The 20,166-nt window shown below is 40.1% G+C and overlaps 1 protein-coding gene across 1 annotated transcript in view; it reads right to left on the bottom strand.

Annotated features, from left to right (window-relative positions):
- The window catches only part of RAB2A (RAB2A, member RAS oncogene family), a 41,370-nt gene extending 22,081 nt beyond the window's left edge, over positions 1 to 19,289 (bottom strand). The window contains exons 1-3 of the mRNA XM_051771363.1: positions 18,931 to 19,289; positions 8,625 to 8,696; positions 4,974 to 5,041 (exon numbers count right to left, since the gene is read on the bottom strand). Of these exons, the coding sequence (XP_051627323.1) occupies positions 4,974 to 5,041; positions 8,625 to 8,696; positions 18,931 to 18,976 (186 nt within the window). The 5' untranslated portion in view covers positions 18,977 to 19,289. The remainder of the gene's footprint in view (positions 1 to 4,973; positions 5,042 to 8,624; positions 8,697 to 18,930) is intronic.
- Between the last annotated feature and the right edge of the window lie 877 nt (positions 19,290 to 20,166).

Here is a 20,166-nt window from a genome sequence, read left to right as displayed (position 1 = left end):
AACAGCCTTTTAGTCACATGGTAACTTGTTTATATAAATGCATTACTCTTTTTTGCAATCATGTCTCTAATCCAGAATAAACAGAATTTTAAGGCGATTTACTAGCATGTAGTACAAATAGGCACAGTAGTGTAAAAATAAAAACCAAGCACTGCTGTTTCCAGCAAAGTCATTCCCAAACAAGAACAGAACTAAAGGTGTTGCTGAAGAAGAATCCATAATAACATAAGAAGGTGTCAGAAGTTATGTGAAGGATTCGGCTAAGTTACATGTTGCTTCAGAATAACCCCATCGGCATGATGTAAGAACTGAAATTTCAAGTGGACTAAAGATCCTCAAGGGTGAAACTGTACATATGTCTAAATACAGACAATTGTACATCTGCCTGTTCTTCTGCTGGTGTTGAATAAATGTCATTTAGACATCCAAAGCAATTCCCAACACATCACAGAAATAAAGTTTTAGCCTTCCATTATTACAAGTACACTTATGGTTTATTTCAAGGTATTTGAAACCTTTAGGTTTTAAGTAGCTACCCTCACTAAAATGGGAGTTCTACTGTGGAAAAATGTGAGTCACACTCCTCCCATTTAAGGCCTTATCCTAAGCAAGAGTTTGCTCCACTATTGTAGAAAGCCATGGATAAACTGCTAAGAAATCTAAAACCAGTCAGAAAAAAACATATGGATATTACAGTAATTCAATAACCAAACACATTTAAGCATGACAGACAAAGGCTTATGAATGCTAAGCTAAAAGGTGTATCAAGTTGCCTCAGCTTCTTGAAGTGTCAGCATGGGTGTGAACAATAACTTAGCTACCAGCACTGAAGTTCAGATGATGGTCATATTACACAAACTGCAATAGGACTAACCATCAAATGGACAAGTCTCCCTACCCCACCCTCCGATACATGCATCCAGAAATAAGTTCATCCTTCCACACAGAAGCAAACGCAATCCATGAACTGATGATCCAACTAGTTTCAGGAACCAAAGTAGATCCTCTAAGTTCTTGATGTTACTTCACAGCAGTGTAACAGAGGGTCATGACATGCAGCCACGTTCATGCAGGTTCCAGGGTTGAAAAGTCAAATTAGTAAAAAAGTGTATAAAAGAATACACCAACTGTCCATGAACTAAGAGTATGTTCTGACTACAAGTAAGAAATATCATGAAGCAGACACTTGATAACGAACTCTTGGGGGTGAACCTTACATCCTAGCAATTGTCAAAATCACTAAGATGAAATGGATATTCATTTAATGAATGAGGGAACTTAATTTGGTTCTACTATATCTAAAGCGGTTGCAACGACATGAAAAATAACCTAATTTCCAGCAAGATGTAGTATATTCAGAATATCCGAAAGTGAAATATACTTTCAACAATTATGTCTCCTGTCTTCCATAAACATGCTTTTTTGTGTGAGTTCTCACACAAAAAAAGAAAACACTGTCAATTCCACCAGAAAACACACTCATATGGAAACCAAGCACTTACTTGCAATTAGCTTATAAAACACAATTATTTCAGACATTTCATCTGTCTGAGCAATGCTAAGGTGGTACATAAACATAATAAAAATGTTTTTTAATCACAGATTTCCATGAAATAAAGCTGAAATAGATATTGAAAAATATAGTATTTAAATACACAGGAAAAATTCTTACTGATATCAATTCAGAGGACAGTAATATTACTTAGTATCATCTTTGATCTCTCCTGCTGCAGTGTCTGAGAGAACTTAAATACCCTCTTTCAACTACTGCTTACTTTTGCTCACCAACAATGACTTGTTAGTAACAGTCAACACAATAGGGAACATTCCCCTCAACAACAAAATGAAGGCCACTGACTCAGCCTGGTAACAAGCCAGTGTCTACAACAATGACATTTTTCTGAGGAGAAGCAATTTTAGTATTTCTCAGTGTTATGCTGCTGCCACAAGACAATCAACCTCAGCTTGTCTAAACTCAGAAAGCTTAGCAGCTTCCAGAACAGTCACTTTAATCCTTACTAGCTGCTGTACATCACTTCTAGTTCCCTCAAAGATATTTGTGCAGCTGACACAAGCTCAAATACCACACTCCCACAAAAGAGCAGCTTAACTTATCATAATAGGCAATTACCAACTAATCAGTTGGAGAAAAGCATTTCTCAGTCTATCCACCTATTGAAAGATAAAGACACAGGAAAAGAAATAATCTAGAGACTCAAGATAGACAAATGAACAATTTGGTCCAATAACTCCACTCCTCTTGACTGACCTAAAGGCATCAAAAAGGAAAAAAGTGGGTTTTTTTTCTCAGGATGAGTGTCTTTTTCAATCAGACTAGTTTTACTAGACTACCAGCTCACAGGACCATATACTGGACTACTTTCTAATGGGCGTACCTGCATTCCTTAGGCATATCTTCCAGTCTGGCCTCATCCAAAAGGAATTCAGTTCGTATACTCCCATGTGAAAAACAGACTGCAGTAAGCAGAACTAACTTCCATAACACAATCCTAATCCAAACTAAGACGAATTTGAAAGATGCTAATGAAAAAGTAAAATATTCTTGAGTTATAATAGAAGAAGGACACACAAATGGATCTCACAGACATACAACAGTGTTAGCTGCAGCTGCCCCTGTAAGGTAGAACATACTCCCACAGTGAGGTATGCTGCAGCTTTCATATGTTCCCTTTTCTAAGACACACCTTTCCTTGGAGCTGCAGTGATCTGCTGAAGACAACACAAAATCATCACTGTTGCCTAGAAGAATCGAGTCAGAAAAATCTGAATTTACATTTTTGATTCTCTTAAGAAAGTAAGTTTATTGTTAAACAATCAAAACAAATTTTATCGAGTTCTCCACTTCTTATGTATCTGCTCAGGATGCATCCTGTTCAGTGATTAATTAAAAGCAGGTGTGTAAGGCAAGCACTAAATCACAGAGATGCTATTGTGTGACTCAGTAAGCACCAAGAGAAACAAAATACTTCATGTGTTTCCTTTGCAATAGGTGTAAAATGAACTTGCTCTTATTAAACAGAAATTGTTCCAGTCTAACAAACATGGACATAGCACCAGCAACAGTAGCAGTTTTGGCTAACAGAAAAATCAGGAAACACTCAATGCAGATACATGATACAGGCATATCCTTGGTCATTATGGACACTTCTGTGTGACTTAAGGCTCATAAGTAAAATATCCCTTGAGAATTACCTCATCATATGTGTTATTTTTCCTATTCCTTCAACACCTTTGCATGCAAGATCAAAACTAAGACAGCAGAATTCAGATATGCTTACAAGCCAAGATTAGATTAGAATAGAAATATCCCATGTTTTAAAAATCAGATTATAATTTTTAAATTAAAATAGTTAATCTTTAAATTAAAATAGTTTAATTTTTAACTATGGCAAATACACTAAGTTATTCATTGCTAATAACATGAGTATACCAGTCTATTCAATGTATGAAAGTTTTCAATTAATATTTTTAATTTCTGTATGATATACTTAAGAAACTATTCAGGAAAAAATTCCTGCTTGAAAGGAGTTTATAAATTATACTCAAAAGCAATTAGGTTGACATTTTGGCTATTAGATAATTTGCACGCATTCAAGGCAACACACTCCAAAAAACCACTGAGTCAGAGGCACTAAGACAAGCACAATCTACTCAAACATAGTTGTAGTTCATTTGTATTTAAGGAGATTAACAAAATTAGTTCAAAAGCCAATGAAAGACAGTGGTTGTGCTGGTAGTAAAATTAGCACTTTTGGCTACAGAAAATTTGTCCCAGTTTTAGAAAACAAGGACCAATCTAGGTATGTTCTCATGTAATCACATCACACAACAGAGGTTTGATTATCAAGTTACTGTTTTTGCAGAGATTTGCTTGTTTATTGAACTTAAAAATGCTCAGACACCTTGGTAATCAGCAATGCACAGTTATAATAGTAAAAATGTCCAAGGCAGAAAAAGCCTAACCATACCATTATATATATAAGCTGACTATATCGTTCTATACCTTTTCACAGAGAACTTCCAAGGAGACACAGGTGTTAGATGCCACTTCACATCATGAACTGGTAAAATAAGTAAGGCCTTACCTGTGAAGTTCACTAAGTTTACATTTTAATATACACATGCACATATGTAGGCATGCATATATGAATGCATGATCCCTCACTGACTTGCTGTACCAAAAAGAGCACATAGATGAGGCTGTGGCTCATGTACCTGTCAGTTCCTAAAGGTATCCTAAAATGCTTTTAGAAAAGGAAACGGGTAACTCTGCTTTAGGGAACAGTTGAAAGATATAGTTATCAGTATGAACATCTTAAAGCTGCTTCATGTAGACAGTGAGGCTGACTATAGTAAAGTGACAAGAAGAAAACAGCAAATGTATGTTCTTAACCTGAACAACCTCAAAAGTCAAAGTCTGATTTTTGGAAAGCTTTTCGAAACTTTAAGCTTTTATCAATCCCTTCTTAACTGTCTGAAGTATTTACTATCTTCATGATTACAGTGAACTTGTGTTCTTAAGCGTTCTTCTATGAAAAGTGAGCTGTATGTTTTCTTCTACCCTGGAAATGCAAACGTTTCCTCTAGAGAACTTGATTAAAGCTAGCAGACACATCACAACAGGATGTTGCATAAATGCACAAAGAAAGATTATTTAGAGAAATCTAAGTTCTTAATAATATAGCAAACTTTCACAAAAAGTGAGACAGCATGAATTCCAGTCTTACAAATCTGACAGTGTTGAGGAAATAAGTGTAAATACCAAAAAAATTGTACTAAGAAGACGTCACACCAAAAAAAGGAAATTTTACAAATTTTTAACTTCATATAAACCAAAGAAAGCTGCAAGACAAAGTGCATAGTATATGAGTGCTGGTGATAGAGCTTAGCCAGAATAAAGGAAAGGTTAGGGGGGCCATAAGTTTAAACAATTTTTATGATTTATTACTTACTGTATCCCATATCTGAAGCTTTATCTGTTTTCCATCAATAGTGATCATTCGAGCACCAAATTCTACACCTGAATAGATTTTACAAAAGATTACATTATTAGCATATATCAGAAAGAGGAACATCAAGTACTACAAAAGCAAGAACGTAAGTTTAAGATCACTCAGCATTGTAGGAAATAATCTCTTTAACAATCTGCTTCCAGTTAATTTTCCAGGTGCCTGAAAGAAACAATGTTTTCAAGGAGAAAGGTAACTGTTACTGTCCAAGTACTTTAAAAATGCATTAATTAAAACAAGTGTCAGGGAGGTATTTCCTACAAAGTTTTCCAAAAGATTTAGTAGGTCTAGATCGGAGGGAGAAACACACGCCCCTTTGAATGCAAGCAGGAAATTGAAGTCATAGTTATTTTAACAGTCTACCAATAACAGACTGCTGAAGCCGGTTTAGAAGAAATTAAACCTACAGTTCTTTATCAATAAAATATTCCATTATGTGAGCATGCAAAATGTTACCTTCAAAAAGATAAATTTTATTACTGTATTAACTAAAGCACACCAGTCTATGAAAAAAAAAAACCACTTCCAAAATTCTAGCTAAAAATCAAATTTAATAACCAATAAAAAAATGTTTCAAATAAACTAAAGAAATTTCTTCAGTAGAAAAATTCAGCCTATTATATCATCTTTTGAAGCAATTTAAAGATCATTAACCATAAATCAAGTATAAATTGAGGTTATTACTGCAGTATTTAAAATCTGACAAATGGCTAGAGATAGTAGACAAATTTAAAGGCTATCACATTTCCATTAATCTATCCTTCATATATCCATTATTTCAGAAAATATACAGGTAGCTGAAGTTTGTCTGAAATTGGTCACTGTCTAGACTTGGCCTCAAGTCTTTCAATTACACAGTCCTGATTTGAAGTATTCCAAATGTCTCTTCAAAAGCTTGTCTAGAATATTTGAGGGTGCAGTGTTGCTTTCTGCAGAATGATTTTTGGGGGAGGGGGCAGTCCCACCCCAACAGGATAATGAAGCCAAATAGAAGCCACGGGCCAAAGACCATTGTGCTCTTTAGCAATCAAATAACTTGCAGCAACTGTATGCAAAGAAATCAAAAGAATGGAGGTGGAGAGGCAGCAAGGAGGAAGCAGGTGAATGACAGTGCTCTCTCTGAAGTTGACTGCAAAGCCAGGGAAGGTCCTTGTACCACTACAAGTGTAAACACTGCAGGTTTTACTTGATCTCAAAATGTGGCTATAGAGCTGTTGATTTAAATCCAACCATCTTCCTACATGTTTAGTTTCTACACACACCATCATAAAAAAATGAAAAGGATATTTATCCTGTTCCATCAAAATATCTGCTGAGAAAAAATTCTGAATTTGAAAAAACACAAACCATTTGATAGCAAGCTTGTCCCCTTAAATAAGGAATAGAAACTGTTCAGGTTTACAGTAAGGGCATGTCCTAAGGGTAATGGGCAAACCAACTAGAACGTTTGCAATGGCTTTTATCACCCACATCTACCTACATACATGGGGGGGCACAATTAGGGTTGTGTGTGTTGTTTTTTTTGCTGTTGTCTTTGGTTTTGTTTGGGTTCTGTTTGCTGTTGTTCTGGGTTTGGTTCCCCCCCCCCCAAACTGCATCATGCAGCTAGCTTCTCCCTCCATCCTTAATTTCTTTTAATAACAGATACTTCAATTACCAAATGAAAACTAAACAGAAATAGCTGTCATATTTTAAGTTCTTTTAGAGTACACTATCACAGTTACACACAATTCTGTATGTAGTTCAAAGACAGAAAAATACCTGCTTCTATGTATTCTATCTTCCCTCCTTCTCCCATCTTGTTTTGATTAGTGGCAAAGTATCTCAGAATTTCTTAAATCTTAGAGGTAACATTTTAGGCTTATTACGCTAAAATTTGGGGCTGATTTTTGCACAACTCCAGATGCAAAGGTTGTCTCCCACACGTCCAGTTTCAGTTTCCCCTCTCTTGAGCTGCTCACAGCAAGAATAGAATCTGCAGTCTCAGGTTAAAATCACTGTACTATACTGAAGAAAGTTAGGCTATGTAACACAAGGTTTTTTATTCAATCTACAGGTTTTCAGGACTTTTAATATAATCAGTTGGGCATTTATTAGTTAATATCAACTCACCCCATCTTGTCCCATAGGGGCCTTCATATGACTTAGAACCATGTTCTTTATTTATCTCTGTCTTTCTAAATCTGTTCAGGTAACTGGGAGAACCTGGTCAAAACACATACACATGCCCTAGCAGTTAAGGAGGCCATTCCCAGCCTCCTCATCCCCTTTTCAAGCAGCTTCCTATGCTCCATTACTACATCCCTCATTATGTTGCTGTCTAGGTTCACCTCCTCATCTCACTAGCTTCAATTTCTGTTCTGTTCCCAGATTTCAGTGAGCTGTACACCAGGCAAAGAACTGGCACTACAACCACACTGCTGAGGTGAAGATGTTTCTCACAGTCCATCAGTCTGCTGAGGTGACAGGACTGCCAAAGGCACAAGTGATACAAAAGGTGTCATATATTTGGCAGGCCTAAAGAGAAAAAGATAACTCCTGCCTCCCTAAAGAACTCAGGCTCTTTACTCAGCCAGACTATCTGCTGCCAAGACCTCAAATATCTGAAAACTGATGTTAGCCCAAAATTTGAACTGTATGAGACAGCCATACACAAAGTGTGGGAGGACTGTCAAGAGAAAGGGAAGCCATAATCAAACCACCTGATACATTCTGTTACACGAAGAATATCTGTTTACATTTCAAGCATCTATTTCAGTACTCAGGATGCCTACCTATTCCAGGGCACAAACTAAAAATAGAGACTAGGAACACATTTTGTGCTCGTGATTAGAGTCAATAGGTTCCTTGAAATAACATCAACAAGTTCAAAGGTTCTGCAACCTTACTGGAGACTAGCATCTGTTATGCTTAACAGCAAAACTGATCTGCAGACTAAGTTTGTTCACAGAAGAATTTATTCCCACACTATTCCTCATATTTTGCGTGGAAAGATAAACAAAACTTTGTATAATTTACTGTAGTTAGATCAGAAGCAATGTGTTCTGTCAACATGCATTCATTTCCCTTAGTATCAAATCACACCTAATACAAATGGTCCACATCCAACTGAGGAGTTGGGAAGTAAAACGTTGTCCCTTCCAAAGAGTGAATACATTCATACTTCAATCCTTTTGTATCTAAAAGTTAGTCTTCCCAAATAGTAAATTTTTTTTATTCATCTTTAAGGTTAACTTCGCTTTAGTTTAACTTGTCTTCAGGGTTTTGTGGGTAGGCTAATATTATGTTCCCTAGTGAAAAAATGCCACTTGCATCATCATCAATGCATTTCAAGCTTAGTCAATTCTTTTGTGCCCAGCTTTCAGCTTCTCTGAAGAGACAGTTGAATACTGCAGTTATGAATTTTTTAATTGTTTCAGACTGTACCTTCCCAATAAGAAAAAAAAAGTGTCCCCTCACTTGACTTTGAGAGCTAACAAATATTCATCACCTAGAGATTGACCGCTACCTTAACACAGCAGAAATCCTGCATTACCACAGCATGACAAACTCACCACCTAACTACTGGCATTGTGCAGCACAAAAGAGACCTACCAATAGTGAGATCATGGACTGGTTGAAACCGCTTGTCTGTAAACTGTAACAATAAACATGATTTCCCAACACCTAAAAGAAAGAAAAAAAAAAAGAAGCGTTAAGCAAATTTTAAAAAAAACTGTAAAGAATCAATAAAAATTAATTTAAGCAAATGGTATATATTGCTTGAAATTCATTACTAGAACTTGAGAGATTAGATCTCACCTACTCACACCCTCATCCATCTCCCAGTTTATCGCCTGAGTAACAGCAGTACATCTGTGGCTGCTAAAACCACTACATGTTACTGCCCACTGGTTCCCAATAGGCCAAAAAGCAGTCCAAGAACTAGCAACAACTGAGTTCAGAGTACAGTCGGATAGACAACACAAACACTGTCCCCCTCTAATCTGAGTCAGAAATCAGTGTAATTATTTCACAATACATGGACATTGGTCAGCAAATGGGCAATTTCTTCTCTATGTGAAAGCACAGAAAACTAGAAGTTAATGCAGTCAAGAGTAGTACTCAAACTACTTAGGTTTGTAAACATAATGCTTTTTATGGTTAATTTTTCCTTGTTCTTTTACTTGGAGGAGTTACTCTTCCAGTTCTGTTCAGTCAAACTTCGAATTTTCAGCCTTTTAAAATGTGATTAATATATCTGGTTTACAGGTATTTAAACTCTGAACTATTATCACATAACAGACAATACTGTAGCATCCAAGTTCCTGCTGTACTTTGCTTCATCTGTCCAGCAAGATAAGGCTATTTTAGCCACATACTAGAGGTCAGCAACAGCTCATCAGAAGAGACATATCTGGTAATAAAAGACAGCAAACAAAGGGATATGGAAAAGAACCACACTGCAGACACAAGATAGGCATACTAGAGGTTTGCATAGAGTAACTTAAACTAAACTCAGCAAAGTTGTTTAATATGGTTTATAGAGGAAACAAAGTCTGCGTAAACAATCACCACCCACCTGTCATTTTAGACTTAAAAAGCTTAGATCAGTGGCCAGTTTCATCAAATCTAACAGAAATGAGACCTGCATTTAGTTTCGTCACAAATTGAGTTGTGACCAATTGATGACACTCAGATTAACATCCCAAACAATGCAGCAATTCCAACAACCTAGGCCAGTTATTGGTGCTGCTGTCTCTACTCTCTTCCCTACAGTATGCTCATGCCCATTTTCCCATATGGCTTAGATGAGTTCTGAAGCAATTTCAATTGTCCGCTGGGTTAGCACACTAATCTGACAAGAAGAGTGACAAAGCAAACAGAAATAGCTTAATGCAGGGTCAGACAATCATGAGAGTTTGTTCAAATGAGGGAAAAGAAATGCAGCAGCCAGCAGATCAATAACTTAGAGTGGCATGGAACTGTAGTCGAAGGCAAAATTTGCATCTGCCTCACTAGATCTCTTTTCTGTACCTATCTGGCTTATGATGGCAAGCTGTCAGAATACAAGCAGCTTGGAAGCAGGTACAGATTTTATTCAAAAATATTAATAAACACAAGAGAAGTGGAGAAGGAATGAAGACAAGCAAGAAATAGGGAGAAGGGCAGGCAGAGAGTACTGGAGCTGTAGGGACAGAGAACACAAAACTCTAAGGAATCTTAAAATAGTAATAATTCTACTCACAGCACACTGTTTATATATACAGGTAACTTTTATATTGCCACTGAAATACAAATGCCCTATCACAGAACATAATCACCACCTCACTTATAAAAAACAACCTGTAAGTCACACCAGAAACAGCTTTTGCCATTAACCTTACAAAGTGATTTCAGTATCACTGGATAAACCAGAACCTCAAACCAAGCCAATATTCCTGCATAAATCTTACAAATGTTGGAACAATATTTCATATGCTAATTGACAAAGAGACACTTGACTAGGTGTTCCAGCACTAGTTCTCAAGTGGCAATCTGATATTTCTTCCTCTTGTAAGGCTGCTGATCAGCTTGGCTGGAGCAAACATACAAACACCCTCGTCAGCAGAGGGAAGATGACAGACAAGCACAGCCTCTATGGTGCAAGCCCTGTCTCAGACTGGCACGGGTTGACTGCACCTCTAGTTACACCTCCACAGCAGGCCTTTCAGCAGCAGACTGTAGACTGATGTCTTCACACACAGAAACAGAAGAAACAACTAGTTTCTCTTTAATGCCATTCCTGCTACTTCAGAACCTTCAGTAAAAAGCCATCTGAAAGTTCCTAAGTTTTCTACTGCTGCTGACTGAAACAGAGGTTCAAAAAGTTGCAAACAAGGCTGTTGTGCCTGTTAAGTTTAGGTTATAAATACTTTGTTGTTTATATTTAATAGCTACATTTTATTTTAATTTTATAGTTTTAAGATATTGCAAATTTGTATCCCAAAAGTTCTTATGAGAATAGCTCCTAGCTCATATGCTTCCAGACTCTGAGCAGACTGCATTATCACAGACACAGCCAGGAATGTGTACCAGGAACAGGAGCTGTATATGAACTCCTGAGTAGTTTACCACCTCATGACATAAACAGATGCTGCAAAGATCAACTAATAGTTGCATGGCAGCTAATTCCATGGCACACAGGTGGCTTAAAGTAACTACACAGGTTAAGTCTAAAAGCAGAGTGACTACTTACCAGGTATCTCACTCAGGACTGTAAATATTACAACATGAAATGAGGCAGACACTGTGAAAAAAGTAGGTGAGTATGTCTTATGACAGTCAATTGTAGAACACAAAAGGGATAGATTTGGTTATTTATTAGCTCATTCTCCATTTTACTGCCACAATTATTTTAACATAGCTTCACATAAACCACCCCCATAGGAAAAAAAAATCTAATATTTTAGAGCAAGAGAGCATGGATACACTTCAACAACCACAGTAAACAAAAGCTCTTGCTTAGGAACAAATGAAAACAATGGATTATGTGCTCAGAGGGGAGGCAGCTTGCTTCTTTCCAAGTGCCTGTTTTAGGATCCCTTCACTTCCTAGTACTCAGTGATGGGAAGCGGAACTTGTGCTACAGTAATTTTACCCTCCAGCTCTGAATTCCAAACCAGCAGACTGAGTCCGTTCTCCAAATTCTCTGCCTCCCTTAAAAGCTCCCCCTTTATCTGAGTGCCACTCTGCAGTCAATTTGCTTAGGCAAGGCATTGCCAGAGCTTTGCTACCGTCCACTTTGGCCCAGCTTCAACACCTCCCTCCCTTATATCAACACTTGTGTTCATTTCAGGGCTCAGCAAGCCAGGGTAGCTCAGTGGTAAAGCTGCCCTCTCCCTTCTCACTCATAGGTTATGCAACCAGCTACACCAAGAAATGGATCCAGCATAGGACTATAGTCACCCAAACACTAGTATGTGCATGACACTAGGGCTATAAAATATATAACAAAGTTAAGGGTAGTTCTTTTGAGCAGCAGGCTGAACTCAAGGTAATTAAAAAAATAAGCAGCTCTGGAACCACAGCACAGGTGATAGATGAGCCAGGCTTTGGTTTGGCTAATAGAGTTGATTTGTTTCCTTCTCCCTTCCAGTTCCTGTGACTCCCTGTGAATAGGGCAAGGAAACTTTAATTACTGGCTATGAAGCCAGGGGTGCACTACTTAACATGCAGAAAACTTCCAGGCTTTTCTTACCACTAGACAAAACTCGTAGTGTTCCTTCCACTGATGTTTGTCTTGAAAAGCTGACGTGGCTCAAAACTAAAAATGGCCCAAAATAGGGGGTAAAGGGGCTAAGATATTTTTCTTACTTGCTCACCTGAGCATCACTATACCCCAAGAAAGGTGACAGAGGAAAAGAACTGTGGTAGTAGTCCTCCCAATCTGGGTTTCAAAACTGAATCCTGAAGACAAATCTCTTCTGTTAATCTGCCTGCTGTCTCTGATGAGACTCACTCCTTTCCACACAGTTCCACCTCCTTACTCAAAAGGGTTCTTGCACTGATCTGACCATATCTACTATTTGTTTGATTTTGTTTTTCAAATCATCAGTGTGAGCTGAGCTGGCTCTCTGAAGGATCACATAAACAATGATGCTGACAGGTAAGAAGCAACAAAGTTCATAGACGAGACAAAAAGTGGTAACAAGGTCTACTCACTTTGGCAGCAGATAAACACTGGATTAATTCAGCCATCTCACAGAATTATTTTTCTTATAGTTGCCTCACACAACACCGTGATCAATCAGCTCACCACCCACACAGATGAGGACCTACTTCCCCTTTGATATCTTGCTCTCACCAATCCTCCTAAATTCAGTTTCCTCCCCTGAAAGTACTCCAGACCTTGGAAAGCACAGCTCCAAGGCCAAATCAGCTGATTCATTCACTAAGCAAAAACTTAACCTAAAAAGTAGGTAGCTTTCTACTGCGTTAGTGGGTTGATCCAGATCATGGCAGACTATCAAAGCCACCACAAAGTAAGGGGAGCAACAACTCTATTCCTGCAGAACCAACTATGTCAGCTTGGATGTCCATGAAACCAATGCCACAACACACTGAGCCGAAACAAGCTTCCCACTTCTCTTACCTTCCTTTAGAAGAACAAACAAAAATAAATCTTTAAATAGGTTAAGGACATTTTAAAACAATGGGCAAGTCTCAAATAACAGATTTTAAAACTCACTTGGATTTAAACCCGGTAATTACATAGTACAAATGTCACAAGATATATACCTCTAACCTAGCTTATGAGGTAGTTTTAGTTCTTTCCAGTAGTCTGCAGAGCTTCCAGATGTTTAATAAACCCTTTTCTTATTGCAAGCTGCAGTTCATTCCCTCTCTTTTTCCTTTCCAACCACAGCAGCCTTATGCAAGTCAAGAAAGTGCAGTACTACCCTTTCACAGGACTAGGCATAACAACACATTAACCTAAAGCAAAAACTTTTCTTAACCTCTTTTCAGCCAGTTATCTGTTAGTCAAAACTCTGTCATCAAATGGGAAAGCTTTATTTAAATCTACAGAAAGGACAAACTAAAAAATCCCAAACCATCAGTTACAGAGCAAAGAGACTTCACACACAAATGTAAGCATGGACAAGAAGGGAAGAAAAATAATGTCCAAAATCCTTCACAATGGCTACATAATTTTGGGAAAAGTAATGTAATAAAAATGGCTTTTTTACTCTTTTAAAGATGATTCAGCTTCAGTACTTAAATAAACAAACATTTTCAACAGCATATTTGAAGCCAATGATTTAACTTTTCCTTTCTACATAATTAGCACAGGCCTACAAAGGAGCTCTTCAGATAACTCATGTTTCAGTTTCTACAGCACTACTCAACTGTTAACTGCAAGTTTAAAAAATAAATAAATAAAAATATTTTTTAAAAAAATTAAGCTACATGAGTCTATAAAAAAGCCTCTTCATGTTCTGGATGATCACAAAAGACTTAGAAACTGCCAGCCATTCATAATAAAATTGTTTTAGTCAAAATGGGGGGTGGGGTTGGATTTTTTTTTTAGCAGAGAGGTGTTTGGGGTTTCTTTTAGGTAAAGTGTTTGAATTTGTGCAAAGGTGAACACTAACAGTCCCATGAAACCATATGTATGGACAAATACTTACTGTTTGTTAATTTTAGTTAACAACTTGTAAGATGCTAAGAAGATGTACTTATACAACACCTAATAACTGTTCTTTCAGGCATTCACAGAATCACAAAATATGCTGAGTTGGAATGGACCCAAAAGGATCATTAAGTCCAACTCCTGGCCCTGCACCCACTCCCAAGAGTGACATCATGTGCCTGAGACATTGTCTAAACGCTTCTTGAACCCTGTCACGCTTGGTGCTGTGACCACTTCCTTGCAGAGCCTGTTCCAGCATTCAACCATCCTCTGGGTGAAGAACCTCTTTCTAATATCTAACCCAAACCTCCCCTGAGACAACTTCAGGCCATTCCCTCAGGTCCTGTCACTGGTCACCACAGAGAAGAGATCAGTGCCTGGTCTCCTCTCTGTCTCCTCCAGGCTGAACAAACCAAGTGACCTCAGCCACTCCTCATACGGCTTCCCCTCAAGGCCCTTTACCCTTGTTTGAACACTCTCTAACAGCTCAATATCCTTCTGATATTGTGGTTCCCAAAATTGCACACAATATTTATTCAAGGTGAGGCCGCACCAGGTCAGAGCAGAGCAGGACAATGCTCTCCCTCGACTGGCTGGCGATGCTTTGCCTGATGCCCCCCAGGACACAGTTGAGTCCTCCTGGCTGCCAGGGCACTGCTGACTCATATTCAACTTGCCATCAATTAAAGTATCATTGAAAGGGTCGCAAAGTCAGATATAAGGAGTACAGATCAGTACTCTGGTTTTCAGTACAAACAAGTTCTCAAGCTAACACAGGTGTTAACACCACCTGTAGTGGGATGAAAACCTGTTTAACCAAGAAGTGCTATTACATACTTGCAGAAATTAAGGGTAAGACTCTGGTCATGCACATTGCTAGCTAGTAACAGCTGCTGTTCCAGAACAAAGTGCAAAAACATTTCACAAGGAGGATTGAAAAATAAATCTAATTCAATTGCTTAATTTCAACATTTGAGTCTCTTAGACAAATGAAATGGTTGACTAGACAGCCTACTTTACTCTAGAGAGTAAGGAGGATTAGATCACCTAGCAATTTTATATTCTTTCATCATCATCATCAGCTCCTAATAAGAGTAACTATGAGATACTGTTGGTCTAGAACCAGCAACTATCTGCTAAAATTGAAAGGCAATGGAAGTCCCTTAGGCAAAAAGCTCAGAGGGTTGCTGAAGTAACACATCCAAGAAAAGCAGAAGACAGACCTGTTCATGGAAGATGCAGCAACACTGATCATAGAAAGACATTTAGATGGACTACAACTGACAAGTTAAGTCGGTGGCAAGAAATCTGACATTGCAAAACTAATACTTTAGGTATACTAAAGTTCAGGAGCATTCTCTGATGTGATCTAGTAAATATACTCTAATATAAGAAAATTCTGTTTAATGAGTATTATATATTCTGAAAAAAAATATTCCAGCTCTAGTCCTCACAGAAATCTTGTATCATTCCCAGTTTGCCATGTGCTATACATTGCTGGTAACAAACATTCAAGTAAAAAAGATTTCACCGTTATACAGAAAAACATCTAAAAAGAAAATGACAGACTTTCAGTCACCAACTGCAGAAACTGCCAATACTGGTATGCCCAGAGTATTCATCCTAGCTCAGATCAAAGTCCACCTCAACTTCACCTGGTGGCCAAAATTGGATATGTAGGGAAGAGTGGATGAAGACACCAATTCCTACCAGCAACCAAAATGAAAGATACCACCAATCACAAAGGCAAAGGTCTCAGAGGTACAACCCTAAGTAGAATGAACCACATATGCTTCTAAATGTCTTTGCAAACTCTTATAATGCTTTGGAAATATTCAGATCAACAGATTTTTCCTGGTAAACTCTCACAGCAGTCAATATTCCAAATACTTGTATTTTTCTCTTATAGATACCAGCTCCATGAAACTCCACAGCCACTGTCCCACTGATATAATGTAAAACCCACAAATTTACAGCAATATTGTTTGAGTACCTGAAATACAGCCATGCCATTTCAGGTCTCTCCCACAACAAAAAAATAACTAGATTCTAAACCAGTTCGCATTATACAGAAAATAAAACTTATATATTAAAAAAATAGAGTTAACAACCAGATGAGAATCAATCCCACGTTCCTAAAGCTGCCATGCCTGAAGTACCATAAAAAAAAGTCAGCGAACATCCATGACCAATGAAGCAGGCAATGCAAAGGGACAAGAGCTGTTGAGCACAAAGCAGTCTTGCTCAGTCAGTTTCTGTGGCTGTCATTTTAAGAGACTGAGATCATACTGAATTCCTGTGTTTAAGCAGATGAAAGCATGTGGAATCACAATTCAGAGAAGACACATGCAGGTGTCTTGTATAACTGCAGGGGGTTTTCGTTGGTTTGCTTACGGTTCATACAACCCACTTTGGTTTTTTTAGTGCTGAAAAGAAAGAGGAGCTAAATGTTAACATCTGTCCCCATCTGAGTCTGTCTTACTTTTCTCCTACAGTTTGTTTACAACTAATTGCTGAGTCACCAGGCAGCTGAGCCATTTCCAAAGACTCTAAATCAAGTACCAGAGACAAATTTCTTGATCGTCAATGGCATACCTTCACTCCTTATAATGCTGTGGGAGACCACCACTAGAACTGAACAGGACAGTCACCATCCCCTCCTAATTTCCATCATCAGAGCTGTGAGTTCAACTGCCTTCATCTTAGGCAGTTAGGAAGAATGCTAACTCCTAAACCACCACCATCATTTTGGCAACAGACAACCGTGCACAACATAAATTGGCTCTTCAGTACTAGCTCTGGTAGAATACTTAAAAGGATCACACGAGATCTAAATGAAAGTAAAACCAACTTACCGCTACTGATATATTTAATTTACTTCAAGAACAATCATTGCAGGAGTTTTAATTAGCTTCCTGCAGCAACTCAGAATAAAAGCCACAGGAATTAAAAAAATTAACCAAAAATCCAACACCAAACCTGTGAGCTGTTTTCCTCTCTGTGTTTCCTTTCTCTACCTTACTCGTCCCATATCTGGCTCTTAAACAGCTGCAACAACCTCAGAAGTGACATATATTCATTCCGTATTTCACATTTCAAGCAAGTGAAATGCAAAAGTGCAGCACAGACCACTACACTGAGGCTATTTCATTGTAAAAATTTAATCAGTATACAGTTGATGTACCAAAGCAACTGTTTGCTGCTGTCTCTACCACTTCAATGACTATAGTTTTTAGAGATGCACCAGAATTGGCCACACTGTTTCTGAGCTGAGCACTACCATCTTGGATCACCCTGGGCTGACAAATAAACCTCTTCTTACTTCTCCTGAATCTGCTCAGGTAATCTCCTGCCCTCTGGTTTAATGAACTGTCACTCAACTAAATACTCAAAAAAACCCACCAAAACCCAGATTTTTCAGTGATCATCTACAGCCTAATGCTTCCAACGCAGTCATTATAGCTGTGATATATTTCTTAAGATTCACTTGTATTGCAGCTGCTACTCCAGTAGCCTAAAAAAGCTTTCAGAGTTTAAATGTAGGTTTAAAAAAAGGATGAAAATCACATAGTAGTTGCATCCAGTGTATTTAACAACCTCACGTGTAATGCAACTGTAATGTATAATTATACTCCAGCAACAGATAACCTGGTTCACAGGTATGAAGTACAATTATGCAGCTACCCTTTAGAATACCATGTAAAATAACAGGTGTGTCATCAAACTTATTAAAGAAGGCATTTAGACAGGTATGAGGAAAACAACAAAGAAGATGTACAATACACAGGCACAATAGTTAACTATGTTAGTTACCATGTCCTGACAACAGTTTGATCAAAGTATGCTACTCCCATCCACACTAGGCTGAGGAAGCATAAAACATACTGGCAAAGGGGCTTCCAACAGCAATTCCTAGCAGCATATGGCTCTGCCAGCAGCATTCGTAAGCATTAATTATCACACAGCAGCCAATTACAAACAGAATGCAGTAAATTTTTAAAAAGTGTTCAAGGCCAGGTTAGATGGGGCCTTGAACAACCTGGTCTAGTGGGAGGTGTCCGTGGCTATGGCAAGGGGTGGCATAGGACTAGGTGGTCATTAAGGTTCATTCCAACCCCTTGACATTTTATGATTCAATATGTTTTAAAAAGTGACAAGAAATATCTGGAAAAGCAGTGGTATCTAAAGAAATTTAAAGAAAAAATCCTTGTAAATTAAAACTGGAGGAGCTAAGGGTCTTAATTTTCCTTTGACAGCATGTCTTCACAGAGTTTGCTACTGCAACTCCAGCCGAGGCTGGAAAGAGCATCCTTGCGGCCTGAGCTGAAGGTAACTCACAGCAGCGAGGTACAAGCTCACCACGAAACTGCGGGGTGGCGTGTGGCACCTCTCAGCCCTCGCTGTCGCGGGGCTGCAAACCAGGGGCACTGCCCAGGTACAAGTTCCACTGTGACACCTTCTCTCTCCCCGCTGCCCGCCTCGGCCGCCGCGGCCAAGGCCGTGACACAGCCCGAGCCGCCCCGCGGCCCGTCAGCCGGGCCCGGGAGCGGCTGCCAGGGGCCCAAGGCCTTCGGGAGACAAGGCCGAGGCCGCGGGCGGGGCCCGGCGCAAAGGCGGAGGGGAGACACCGCCTCCTCCCCGCGCGGAGGCACCACGTCGGCGGCACTGCCAGCACTGCGGAAATGGGCGCAGGGAGTCGGGCCCGGCCCTCCGGCCCCCACCCCGCCGTGTCGGGCCGCGCTGACCCACCTGTGTCGCCGATGATGATGTACTTGAAGAGGTACGCGTAGGCCATGGCCGCTCCCGGGTGCCGCTCCCGGGCTGTCCCGCGCTCGCTCCGGCGTGACGCGCGCGCTCGCCGCCCGGGCTCGCGCTGCGGAGAGGCGGAAGCGGGTTAACGGCCCCCGGGCGGCGCCTCCGCCCGCTCGCTCCCTCCTACCTCCGCCTCCGCCGGTGGAGCGGCTGCGCTCGCCCGAGTCGCCGCTGCCCGCCCTCCCGCCGTTCCTCCCGCCGCGGCCCCGCGGTGCCGGGCAAGGCAGAATGCAGCGGCGGCGAGAACAATAAACAGGCGCCCAGCGGCCCCCGGACTCTCCGGCGACGTCAGCGCCCGCCCCCTCGCACCACCCCGCCCCCGACCCGGAAGTGGTGGGGAGCGCGGCCGCCGCCCGCCCCGCCCCGCCCCGCCGCGCTGAGGGGGTGGCGACCGGGGGGCTCGAGGAGTTACAGTCAGTGAATCCCGGGATCAGCTAGGCAGCTTGAGGCCATATCCTCTTGTTCTGTCACTTGTTACCTGGGAGAAGAGACCGACCCCCACCTCACTACACCCGCTTTCAGGCAGTTGTAGTGAGTGATAAGGTCCCTCCTGAGCCTCCTTTTCTCCAGGCTAAACAACCCCAGCTCCCTCAGCTGCTCCTCATAAGATTTGTGCTCTTCACCAGCCTTTTTGGCCTTCTTTGGACTCTCTCCAGCACCTCAATGCCCTTCCTGAATTGAGGGGCCCACAGCATAAAACCTCTAAGCATAAACAGTAGTGAGCAATTCAGTACAAATTATCTTCATCACATATAAAAGCTGAGTTCTGGCCTGGAAAAGGTTTTTTCCTTTTTGTTTTTGTCCTTCCTCACTGAACTGGAAGCAATGAGCCAGGAGGGTACCTAAATTCACAGCTAGTGTTTAGGACTTTCTACTCAGAGTTCACATGGGATGGGTGAGTTTGAAGAAACTTCAAGGCCTTCCATAGTCTAAGCTGCTTCATGAAGTGTCATGTGTACCCAGACCTTTGGACCTGGAGTAGTCGAAGTCAGCTTGGCTCACGGATCGGATCCACACTGAGGTTGCATCAGATGCCTGGCAGTGGTAAAGGGGGCAGGACACTCCAGTCAGATCATAGTGACGATGCTTTCAGATTCCCTTCAGCTCAGCTCTTTGTTGACCATGGATCGAGGGGACTATTGAAAAGCCATTGGCATGTTCTTCATATAAATT

Source organism: Manacus candei, unplaced genomic scaffold, assembly GCF_025592945.1.
Source record: "Manacus candei isolate 608988 ecotype Guabito, Panama unplaced genomic scaffold, ASM2559294v1 h1tg000008l, whole genome shotgun sequence".
Classification (NCBI taxonomy): domain Eukaryota; kingdom Metazoa; phylum Chordata; class Aves; order Passeriformes; family Pipridae; genus Manacus; species Manacus candei.
This window is presented reverse-complemented; position numbering and strand designations above follow the sequence as displayed.